Below are 13127 nucleotides of genomic sequence, written 5' to 3'. Positions count from 1 at the left end.
AGCTTTTATTATTTGCAGAAGTAGGTCATTGAGGAGTGGTGACTACACAAACACATTTGGCCTGCAAAAGTCTGCTTTTTTGATGCCACTTGTCATTTGTTTAACACATTGCTGTTTGTATCAGAAAAATGTCCAGGTAGTCAAAGCAGCAAAGCTATTTAATAAAGGGGAAGACAGATTCTATACCAAAAATCATGACTTTAGTATTTTGTCTGTGTACAGCACACTTGCTTGTGTGCACACGTGTGCTATCTGAAGGCCTGCTTCCAGCTCTGGATGAGTCTCTATATGCCAAATATTACTCTTACCTGCTGGCAATTTCATGTTAAAGAAAAACAGACTGAACTCAACTGGTAATCATAACTGTTATTTTAGCCATAATTGCTCTGGCTAAGAAGTTTATTTGTTTCAAGTTTGATTTCACAAATGTTCCTGTGAAGATTTTAAGGTATAAATGTACTATAACTCATTAAATTAGCAGAATGATGGAATTTAAATAAATTTAAAACGGGCTGCTTTTTGACATTGATTGACAATCTAATTATCCTAGTTATAGGATTTCTAATAATTCAAAGTCATACTTACAGCTTGTAAAGCTCACCAATGTTTATTTAAGGAATTTCTTCTGGGTATCTCTATCAAAATTATCAGAGCTGTACCTATATAAACCTCAGGTTTGTACAGCCCCTGTGGGGACTTGTCATTCAGACAGTGGGGAAAAAAAGGAAACTTTCATTAATTTCCAAAGTTTATTGCATGCTGTAAAGTACACTTGTAGGTGAGGGAATCATTCAGACCTGATAATGATCTTGAACCACAGCAATCCCTTCAAAGACAGCAAAGAGCAAGTGACTCATTAATCCATCTTTACACTTGGTAATGGCACAGAAAATGTTGCTAAAGACAATGGGTTCTGTAAGAGAAAATGTCCAGATTTAATAAGATAAAAAAACCAACTTGTAATCAAATTTAAAGTTAGCCAACAAGTAAGGGAGAGAATTTTTTAAAAGGAAGGAACATCTGATGTGTTAAGGCACAGAGAAATATTTCTAACTAAATTTATCTATCATTTCAGAGGACAAGAAAGGCTGGTTTGATTCGATTTCAGTTACTCTTCTCCATTACATTTTCCTGATCCGTAATAAGAGCATCCCTACTTGCTACAGAACCAGAGAAGACCATTTCCTTTTTGCCCTTCATGAGCAAGAAGCTCATAAGTAAAGGCTCATGAACAAGAGCTCATAACTGTGAGAAGCTGAGTATACTAACCACATCTGCCTTTTCCTCTGGCATCCCCTGATGCTGTTTCCCTCTAGGAACACCTGGGTGTTGCTAACCCTCCAGTGAGAAGTAACTTTCAAACCCAAATTATGAGGGAAGCAAAACAGCATTACATAGGCATTTTCCATGGCTTGGGATAATGAACCCATACCGAGTGATAGTATTATTCTCCTGGTCATCCATGGAGACTGTTACTACCCAAGCTTGCAGCCACCATATCCTAGGAAAAAGCCTTCTCCCTGCTGTCTGTCTGAAGTGGGTTTGCAGATGGGATAGTAGCGAAGGAATTTGACTTGACTGCTGAATTCTCATTCAGTACCAAGGTAATTTTTTCAACTATGGGTTTGGGTTTTTTCTTAAGTTTGCTTCTTAAGTCAAGTAGGAAGAATAACAAACACTAAACACTGCTTCTAAAACAAACAAACCTTGATCTTGCTCATAGAAGTAATATAATACTATTCCTCAAATCAAACCAAATCAAGCAGTTTTCATTTTTTCTCATTAGGTTTCATAATATTTTCTGTAACAAATGAAACATTATGAAACATTCCCACAAACAGAGGATTGAAATGAGAATGACAGAAATTTCGTTCCCTAATCTCAGTTCTCTTAATAAACAGACAGTTCTTCAGAGGTCAAGGACAGAACACAGGTACCTGGCTTCACAATTGCAGTATCACTTATCCTAGCTCAACTTCACTACTCTTTTACTCTTTGGAACTACATCCATCACAGGAGAGTGAAGAAGACACTCAAAACTGGGTTGTAATCACATCTTACACGCTTTTGGAAACTAATTTGTCATAAGACATTACAGATTTCATCCCTTGCCCTAGAGGGGCAGGTTAATGTCTCCTAATCTGTCTTTGCAAACAATTCTGAGCATAGTTGGCTAAAATATGAGCTCTGAAAAGCACTGGCTTTTGTTTCCCAAAGAAATAATAATATGAATTTATACTCAGGTCAATATCTATATTGAAAGGTTTTAGCCTTTCTTCGTATGCACAGCTTGGGAGCATATACATAAGGAATAAAACTAGGTAACACATTAAAATTGGAACAATTTGTTGAAGGTGAGGTTTTTCAGCTTCAGGTAGCCAATTCACTTGTGTGACAAGGCCAGAAGTGAGAGATGTTACTTCCTTTAAATACTTGCCCCATTTTTCCTTACTGTCAAATACACACTGCCCTGTGGCAAGTCTGGCTCATTAAAAAAAACCCTATGACCTGAATCAGCTCACTAGCTGAGGAGGAGCAGCAAGATCTCCTGCTTTCCCTGGGATTCTAAGTCTACATGAACACTCCAGAAAAAAAAATTCCTTTGTGTGATCTGTTTCAGATTTCTTTGTGTGCCTCTGTTGCTTTAATTTCCAGGCATCAGTATGCTTGCTGTGCTTGACATCACCCAAATTCCCTTATCTGTATAAAAGTTTGCTTAGAGTAAAGCCTTAACTTAACAGCACTAACACATGAGTCCCAGTCACTACTGTGGTAACTAACCTGAAAAGATTTTGAGAATATTCAAAATGGTAAATTGCAATTTCTGCAGTAGTACGACATTGTCAGGGTATAAACGTTCCCGAAGAATTTTGCAGATTTTAGATGCTCTGTAAAAATATCAATAAGAAAACGTTGTTTTCATTCCAAGGGTACCACAGAGAATTTCAAGAAGTGACAATGCACAAATGCACTCTTCAATGAACCACACAAGGATTCCAGTATTAACAGTTATTATATTTGTTTGAACTATTTCAAAATCAGAATATAATACTTCCATGTTAAAAAAATATACCCTAGGAGTATTTCACAAAATAAGCAAAATTGTAATAGCTTCAGAAATACTGAGAGGCCACAGAATATGCTGACTTGATGGTAAAGAGAAGGTAATCAACATGTAGGGAAAATAAACCACTTTTCTAGTAGTTGCTTTTGATATTTTTCAACAGATTAGGTTAATACTTGACCCTAGTGGACAATGGTTTCATGTATTTATATAAAATTAATCATAAAGGTCAAAATATTATGTCACAGCATCAACTTTACAATGCTATTTCTCAGCTGGTTTACATCAGTAAGACCAGCTGCTCCACTAGCAAGATACCCTAGAGCTGTTTGGAGCAACCAACTTGTGGTTCATTCAATTTTGTTTAAATGCAGCAACTCCAGTCTAGCAGTCTTTCTATTAAGTAAGCCATCAGTAAATCTGAAGCAGTTTCCTCTTCTGAATTACATCTCATCTGAGTAATCAGGCAAATATGACTGTGGGCTCAAGATTCCTTCAGACATTGCATTTGTTAAACTGAGCAACTTAACACAATAGCCATAAGACATCAACAAATTTAAGTTAAAGAAACTCTGTATAGCTGTGTTTGAATATAGAAAAAAACCTCCACACAGTCCACAAAGAATTAGGCCCAAGCATTTCTTAGCATTTAGCTAGAAAGGCAAAAATGACTGTTGCCTGCCAATTAGTGAGGATTCAGTATTCAGACCTGCAAAGATTCTAAAACACAAGTATCTTCAAATAAGTGTTTCTATAATAGTTCCAAAGAAACCAATTCAAGTATCAATACATATGACTAAACACATATCGTATACATAAAATAAATGTAATAATCTGGTCTACACAATGTGTTCTGATACTAAATACATCTGGTATGAATAACATAAGATGGAACAAATCTGAAATTAAACACTAATTAACTTAATAAAAGTTATGATTGACCTGTTCAAAAACAGAGAGCCCTTCTGTCATTGTCAGCACACTTCCCAAAATGAGTAAATGGAAAACACTTACCTCAGTTCTGCCATTACATCCTTATGCAAATTCATTAGTAAGAGTTTTATTTTATTTCTGTCATGTTCTGCAGTGGACTGAAATATTATTTGCAAAATCTCTTGCATGATCTCCAGAGTTCTGCTTTGGGACTGAGTAGAAGTGTCTCTATACGGTGCATTATAAAAAAATGAATCAATGAAGTCAGCTTTATGAAGCTCAGTATTGTTTCTATGCAAAGTTTCTTCTACAACATCAAGATCAGCAATTATATGAAGGAGGCTGTTTAGCAAAACTAAAAAAGCAGGCTGACTATTATTCAATTTCTCTCTGATAAAATGACTGTCACCAAACAAGATACCAGTATAGTCCTTCTTAGACTTGTTTTGGAATAGCTCCAGAAAGGCAATAATATTTTTGATGGCCAGCAGTAGGTCATTTGATGAACTTTCATTAGTCATAAGGAGAATTAGAGTATGCATTACTTTAGAATAATTTTTATCATTACACTCGCATAGAATGATATTCACAATGTCTTGTAGATCTTCAAAATTTCTTGATATGGCTTCTACAGACGGCATCTTAAACTGCTCTAGTAAAACATCAGGAGTCATTGAAGAGGACTGTCCAGTGGCCAACTTGAGTAATTGAACCTCTTGATCTATCACCACAAGTAAGTGTCTAAGACTAAAATTTGCCAATAAATTTTCTATGCTTGTAACTACAGGAAACAAGAAATTGTCAAAGTTGTCAGTTATACTGATGTTCCCACTTAAAGCTGATATTGTCATAAGCATTGTGTGTGTCTGGTTTCCAACAGATGACAGGGTCATTAAAGGCTGAATTACAGAAAGAAAAGAAAGGACAGCTTCAGTATTCAGGAGTCTGGAAACTTCACTGGTCATATTCTTAATGTTAGTAAGAACACTCTTAAGTGATGTTCTTGACTCTTTGTTCCAACTTAGGCCACCATAAAGATTATCCAGCTGTTCAAGAAGTCTTTTGACCATCTCCATTTCTGACACTGAAATGCTGCCCAAAGTTTCTATGATTTGTAAAGCCATTTGGCTCTTTGGTGTGGAGGAACAATTGATAGCATGTGTACTATTCACCTGTAGAGGCACAGCATAAAAGGATAACTCATTCCAAAAATCTAGCAGCTCTTTGAGAACTGAGCTATTTATATGATGGAGCTCAGAAAACTTCAAAATTATGGAGTTCCATTCTTTAATCTGATGAAAAAAGCAAGTCAGATTACGAGTGATATCCATCTGAATGTCCTCCATAGAACAAGCGAAACTGTCATCCAGAGTGATGAGTTTAAGCTCCTTAATGACTTCAATGACTGCATTGTAATGAAGAGTAGAATTGGCGTGCACCAAGTCACAAGGTTCAACCGTGGCATCATTCTGAGGTGTTGCTGTTGTGAGAGTCCAGCAGAATGCTGCAGAAAAACAAACAAAGGCCTCTCCAGGTTCATCAGAGATGTCTGCCAACATCTCCAGCAATGTCAGAAGATCTTCTACTTTGTTAGAGAACTCCTCATCAGTAAACATTGGCATTTTTTCTTCCTGAGTCAGTATGAAAGCATATATTTCAGCTAGTGCTTCTGTAACATTTCCATGAGCCAAACTTTCTGTAAGGCTGATGACATCAAAGAGGAGGTTGAACGCATCTTCGGTGTTGTAGAGCTCATCGTGTTCAAAAAGCTGTGTTATTTGGTGTACACCAGTCAGGTTCCAGTAACATGATATGTTCTCAAATGCATCCCACCAGTCTGTTAAGGTACCTAACCCAGAGTTCTCAAGGTTAAAAGGTTTTATATTTTTAAAGAAATTTTCTAGGTTCTCCTGGACCTGTTTGAATCTACTTATCAAAAACTCAACATCCATGTTTCTCATGTTTTCCACCAAGGCAACCATATGCTTTAGAAGCTCCTTTTCGTTTCTTAATGGAAAGTCAACAAAAGTAGGAGACTTGAAAATTTCAAGTGCCTTCCTTACCAGTTCAATATTCAGACCTGCTGTTTCTATCAGTTTCTGAGGAAATGTTTTGTGTTCATTTTGCAAGTTTGAGTCAAGTTTTCTAATCATATATTGAAAGAACTCCGTCAGCAAACTGATATTCTTCCCATGCAAGAAAGGTTCAAACTCATTGTCCAAACGAGAGGAACTGTTTTCTTGGAATTCAAAAGTTTTATTCTTCAGAAGACTTTGGATTTCTGTCAAGAGTTCCACTGATATAAGAGAAATGTGGTGAAAAGGATTAAGGAGCATTCTTGAAGTCCTGTTGAAACCATGGGTTGACTGACTAAAATGGGTCTTATTTGACATATACAATGAGCTCCCAACTAAATCACTGATAACAGTTTGTATTTGTTCTCCAGAATTATTTAAAAGTTTAAAAATAAATTCAAGCACATTACTGTCATATTTTACATAAAGTTCAGGGAGAATAAATTTCAAAGTTTTTGCTATGATATTGAAATAAACACTTGCACAAATCACATCAGAACCACCTAGGGAACATTCAGGGAGCATCAAATTAAAAACCAAATTAACAAAGTCCATCACATTCATTAGCTTAGCATCTGTCTCAGCATTTCCCAGAGATTGTAGAAGAAATAAAATATGTTTTGCACTTTCAAGGTGGGAAGGTGACTTGTATTTTTCAGTGAAATTACTTAAACTATATATCCATGTGTTACAATCCTCTGCTTCATCCATTGTACTATGAAAGTTTAGAAAGGAGTTAAGATGAGATGAAAAATTTGTTTGCAAGTAGCTTATGTCTTTCAGACGATTAGCCAAAATTAATTTGGTAATATTCTGGAAAATGCTGATACAAACCATATATTTGTCTTGAGGTACACTTTTTAAAAAAGCAGACGTGTCATTTATTTCAGTGAGAATAATTTCAAGTTCCTCTTGGGAGAGCTTAAGAATAGTAGAAAGGGAATTTTCAATGGAAAATACACCAGCAGCCTTATCTTCTCCCTCAGATCCTCCTGAGATGAAAGCATCAAGCCAAGAATTCAAAAACTCTTCATTAACAATCTTCAGTATAGATTTCTGCATTTTAGTTATCACAGCTCCTATTGTCTCTAAAACACTTTCTAAACTGCTATCTTTAAGCAAGTTTGTGACTTCAAATGCATTGTTAATTACCCTTTGAAGATTAACAAGGAAAGCCTCAAAATCTTTCAAGTCATTTAAATTGCCATGTTCATGAAATGCAGCTTTTAAAAGCTTCATTGCTGCTCCTGTAGCTTCAACAATAGCCATAGCTGTATTATTGCACAGTTCATCTTGAGTTACATTTAAAAGGTTCTCCGAGAGATATGCCAAATCCTCTCTTAGGCAGACAAAAAATGTTGAATTCAAATTTAAGATTTCTGATGCTTCTTCAAAAATCTCTGTCCATGCCTGAAGCCATGTAAAAGTGCAGTGCAAAGCAGAAGGCACACTTACCTTATCTCCCCAGTTTGTTACAGACAGGACACTGTCCAATGGAAGAAGAAGTAAGTCATAAATCTCTACTGAATGTTCTACTGAACTCATGTTTGCTAGATAAAAATCAGTGCACCCTTTATTTACCAAGCATCCTGGAGAGAGATCAAGAAACTCTTCCAAATAACATAAGAGAGCTGTTTGGAACTCTTCGTCTATAAATAAAGTTTTAAGGCTGCTCAGAATGTCATAAACAACTTGTATATCTTTTTTTCCATTCTGTGCAAGAAACTGTGCTTGAAATTCTGTATAGTTGTAAATTAATAGTAATTTTTCACAGAGAGACTTACTGGTGAGGTTCCAGAGAAGATCAAAAGTTTCAAACAGAAAGTCAAAAACTAGTTCCTTATTTTGCAAATCATGCCATACTTGAGAAGATGACATACTTTTTGAAGCCTCATAAAGAAGTTTTAACTGAGTGTTATTGCTTTTAATATTCAAAACCAGATCATCATTATGGTACAGAGAGAAAAATTTTGGAACAAGTGAGGCCACAATTGTACTGTTTAATTTTTGGATATTTTTGAAGAAATCATGCACAATTTCTCCTAATTCTTGTACCTTATACATAAAAGTAGCATTGGAGAGAAATAAAGAGGAGGTATTAATCACTCCAGGAATTGTGCTAAATGAAGCATTGACATGATCACCAGACAATGATCCAACTTGATAGTGATTTCTTTGGAAGTGTTCACTTAACTGTTTTAAACGGTCCAAAGCGGTAATATTTAATTCTGGCCAATCAGCCAGGATCTTTTTAAGCAACACCATACTTCTGTTATAGATTTTATTTTCTGTAATGGAAGATAAAATTCTAGATATGGCCTCAATTACCTCTTCCTCTTCTACTTGACTCAAGAGAGATAGCCTAGAATATAGTTCATGGAATACAATTTCCACTATATGCCAGAAATGTTCTGCCTTCTTTTTTGTCCAAATGTTCTGAAGATGCTGGAAATTTTGTTGTAGGTCATTATGGAGTTCAGAAACTGCAAGTGAGAAATTTGTGGAAGGTTTCTCCCCCTCAGCAAAATTTTTTATCCATATAATTGCATTATTCAAGGCATTTTCAATTAGAGACTTGTTTGTAGAAACTGAGAAATCAAACATTATAATTTTCTCTATGACTTCCACAAGGTGAAAAAGATGATCCATTTTGTTTTCACCAGAAATCCCTGAGTTTTCTTCTGTCTTCAAAAACTCTTTGAAAGATGTCAAAATCCTGAAAAATTAATTGTAAGGTTTTGTCTTGTTAGTTACCTAGTAGGCAGCCAAAAATTTTAAACTATATATTATTTAAATTTTAGAATCTAGGTTTGTTTACTTAATTAAAGGGAATTCCAAATATAATTTAAATAGCAGTCATAAATTAATCAACACAAAATGTGAATTAGCAATATTTGACAATTGTTTTTGGTTTTTTAAAATGTGGAAAAACTACTGGAAAGTCATTGAAATCAAAACCTAAATGTAGACAACAGTTAAAGAATTGGCATTTATCAGTACTTATAATCAGGCTTGCAAGCCACAAAGAGTCCAACACCTTTGAGTACATCATATTTTCAGCTGCTGAAAAGAACAAAGATTTTATGTTCCACAGACTAACTATTTTAGAGAAAGGAATGTATCAATAAAATCGATCAAAACCTCTAATTTTCCAATTATTCTAAAGAATTTTTTGTTTTCTCATAATTATTGAAAGTTAAAACATTCCAGTTGACTGCCTGGTAGCTGAATACTGCCATTTTAATATCTACAAAAACATGAAATCACAGTGAAATTGGAATGCACCCAGTGATGTTTCTATTGTGTCAGTATTATTTATCAAAAGAAAAAACAACTACTAGCTCTGTAAGACTGGTCAAGAGGAGGTGCATGGAAAAAGAGCTTTGAATGTAGAGGCCTCAAGCTGAAAATATCTTCTCCTTAAATATATTGTCATTCTCTCCAGACTCTGCAATCAACAGAGGTAGAGCACAAAAACATTGTGTGCTGCAAACATAAGGATAAAACTGCTGAAAAGATACTTTGTTGTTGCTTGCAACTGCAGCAGCGCAGCAGTTTCCTTTTATACATTAGAACCAGATTTCAAGACACCCTACTAAATTTTTAAACACTTTGACTGCAATCTCTCTCTTACTAGTTGATAATGGAATCTCTCTCTTACTAGTTGACAAATAATTACAAACAATGAGAAACTGAGGCCAATATTATAACTCCCAGAATTGATGCAAGTCATCCAGTGTGCCATTAAAAGAGGGAAGTATCAGCTCCTGTGCTGCGCCATAGACCTTTCTTGAGCCTCCGCCAACTCTGACAAACATTAACTCCCTTTATGTACAGCTTAACTCCTCTGTAGAACCTTCCAGAGCAGGAATATTTGAACAGCTCGACAAAACATAGAATTCTTAATAAGTCCAGGGCTTACAGCCAAATCTTCACATAAAGTGTTTACATTTGCATTTAGTCATGAACCAAACAGAGAACTTGAAACTGTAAGGAAAGCTCAAAAACATCAAAAGAAATCACAGACTCAGAGTGCCCTAGATGAGATTGCAAATTACATATGTACAACTAATTCTATGTGTTTAAAATTCTGTTTTCCATAGGCTGTAGCTGTTGATGAAGGCATCTGTTACAAGATCTCCTGCACAACTGAGCTGACCTCTACAATAAAAATTCTAAATATTTCGCATGCACTGGACTTGCTATACATGAGAAGTATTACTGAGTCACACCAACTACTTGGGGGAATTCAGCTTTGTTTGCAGAACAAGATAATGAATTCATGTCCTAGTTCAAAACGCCAGTTATCCACAGCTGCTGATTCCTGTGAGTCCTGATCATGTAGTAGTCATGTCCTCTGCTGAACCTGTAGGAAGCTATATTCTGAAGCATGAACTTAGTTTCTTTTCCAGAGTATGTAAGCATCAGCACAATTATTTGACTGTATACCAGGTTTTGAACTACAGAATAAAAAATAAAATCACAAAACAGACAAAAACAGAAATCAACTAAATGCAAAGCAAAACGAATATTCAAGTTGGTCTAATTTTATAAGACAAGTTTCAGAAAGATAAGTATAACTTACCAATGAGATGAAACATATCCTTCTGAAAAATAGGCATCTGATTTCTCATTCCATTGCTGGATCAGGGTATTTATCTCCGAAAAAAGTTTTCTGTCTTCCCTGTCATCTAGAAATTCAGACATTAAATCAGCCATGATTCTTCTAAGTTCCAAAAGGAAATTCTGAGAGAGACTGCTGCTGTCAAGCCATTGCTCAAGTACCTAGTGGATTGAATGCAAAACAGAACACCTCATTAATCAAAGCTTTCTTACTTAAGCAGTACACAGAATTTGCATGTCTTTAAAAAATTTACACAATCAACTATGATACCAAAATTTCTCCCTTACAACCTGTCTAGACTCTGAAATGACTGATGTGACAAAGGTTGATTTTCAATACGGTTTTGACTGACATTCCAGTTGGCAATGTAACAGGCTACAGCACACAGACAACTGACATCCTATGTGGTGCTGACCTTGCCTAAAGACCCAGGAATGGAAAAAAGATGGACTGAGGCTGAAATCAACCAAAAGCTGACCTCAACAGCCAATTACTCAGGCTTCTTTTACCAGACTTCTGCCTACACTGCCAATTTGATGGAAGATAGCAGCCTTAACATTTTTGGAGTCCCATAACACAGTGATGATGAAGAAGCATGCATGCTCCCAGTGCATAGCCCTGAAATGAGCATAAAAAGGCCCGGCCAAAACTACTGACTGCTCTACTTTGCTTCACCATTACCTGTCTTTTAGATGTCAAGTGAATATAACTGATTTACTCTGAGATATCCTGTTCACCCAGATAATTCACAGTGGCCAGCAGCTTACAGTATTTCTGGTTCCCATAAGATGATCAAACCATGCTAAGAGTTTAAATTCATGATTGAAATTATTACTGGATTTTCCAACATAGAAATTAGTGCATTAGGTTTGGCAATCATATTGAATTATTACCTCCTGCTTCATACTTCATCATACAGCAGGGAAACCCTAAAGATTACATTTTTGAGGAAATACACAGGAAGATCTGCATGTTTTCTTTACATAATATCGCAAACATCTCCAGAGCAGCTTGATACATGATTTTTCTTTTTTTAATGGAGAAAAATACGATGTTTCAGTATAAAAACAAATACCAGTGTTAAGGTAGCTAGGTGTTTTTCTCAGGAAACAGCTGAATATTTCATTCCATTGTACATGCAATTACACATATGTCATTACAGAGAATGCATGGCAAAATATTCTCCCAGATCAGAATTTTAAGATGCTCTACTGGAGATTTATCTTGCTTCAGCCACCATTGCCAGAGACAATAAGGGGGAAAAATTAATTAATTAATTATATATCAGTGGAGGTGTCTAGTAAATTTTCAGTTTTTTTCAACATTCAATCTCAGGTGGAACAGTAAACAATTTCTTCCAGCAGGTCTCTGCATTGCAGTATATTTCAGGACATTCTCTATTACATTTCAAATCTGAATTTCCATTAATGAGAAAATCTGATTAAGTGGACACATGATGATAGATTATACTTCCACTGTAATGATTCTTTATGAGGACTATTTCTTTTTATTAGCAAGTACATTAAAACAATTTTATAGATAACTTTGATCTTTTAACTGAGTTACTGCTGACAACCTACATGCAAAAATTAGGAATTCAAACTATTAACTTATTAAAGTTACCCGTGCATAGAGTTTAAACTTGCTGACAGCATGAACAAGATACAGTTTGGCCTCATGCTGTGCAGAATCACAGCCCTCTCCATTATTCTCCTTGTTTGCTTCATCTTCTGGGACAACAGCCAGAGCAGAGCATACAAACTGCTCCAGTGTCTCTCCTGTGGGAATCTGGCAAGGACACAAGGAATTGATGAGTATTTCAAGAGCGTTGCTGAGTGTTAGCTCTATCAACTTACTTATCTACTGAAAATAAGAATAACAAATAGCCTCTTCAGCAAGAACAAAGCCCATTTAACCCAGCCTCACATTCCCAGGCACGTACTTCAAAGTACTCCACTTGCAGGCTCCTGTATGAAATACTAGTGGCCCCATTAAGGTGCTCATACAGCGGAATGATGAGACTTGTATATGCAAGAAATTTTCGCCTTGTAGCTATGTTTGTATTGCTACTTCTACAGTAATTTGCAGGCTGGCACTGAACTAACTTGACCATGCTACAGTACCCTTACAGTAGAATAACTGTATTGAAGCAACTTCAAAAGTATAAAAATTACTAATATAAAAAGCTTAGTTTTGACTTAATCCATCTCAATGCGTCATTAGTTTTGACTTAATGCATCTCAACCAGTCATTACATACAGCAGACTAGTTTTAAATTGAGGTTAGTGGGTTTCAAGAGAGTGGTTAAGACAACAGCATTTTTTCCTCATAGACTAATTTTAAATTCTACTATCAATGATTTAATATTCCAAAGTCAATAAATTGGAATGAATAATTAAATATTCCCAAGCCTGTAATTATTAAAGATTAC

At 35.6% G+C, this 13127-nt stretch overlaps 1 protein-coding gene across 1 annotated transcript in view; it reads right to left on the bottom strand.

The window, feature by feature from the left end:
* ABCA13 (ATP binding cassette subfamily A member 13) overlaps window positions 1-13127 on the bottom strand; it is a 168886-nt gene that overhangs the window by 134793 nt on the left and 20966 nt on the right. Inside the window, exons 9-13 of the mRNA XM_050971110.1 lie at window positions 12320-12484; window positions 10658-10857; window positions 4079-8788; window positions 2782-2888; window positions 798-913 (exon numbers count right to left, since the gene is read on the bottom strand). Coding sequence (XP_050827067.1) covers window positions 798-913; window positions 2782-2888; window positions 4079-8788; window positions 10658-10857; window positions 12320-12484 — 5298 coding nt within the window. The remainder of the gene's footprint in view (window positions 1-797; window positions 914-2781; window positions 2889-4078; window positions 8789-10657; window positions 10858-12319; window positions 12485-13127) is intronic.

This window comes from Serinus canaria, chromosome 2, assembly GCF_022539315.1.
Source record: "Serinus canaria isolate serCan28SL12 chromosome 2, serCan2020, whole genome shotgun sequence".
Lineage (NCBI taxonomy): Eukaryota > Metazoa > Chordata > Aves > Passeriformes > Fringillidae > Serinus > Serinus canaria.
This window is presented reverse-complemented; position numbering and strand designations above follow the sequence as displayed.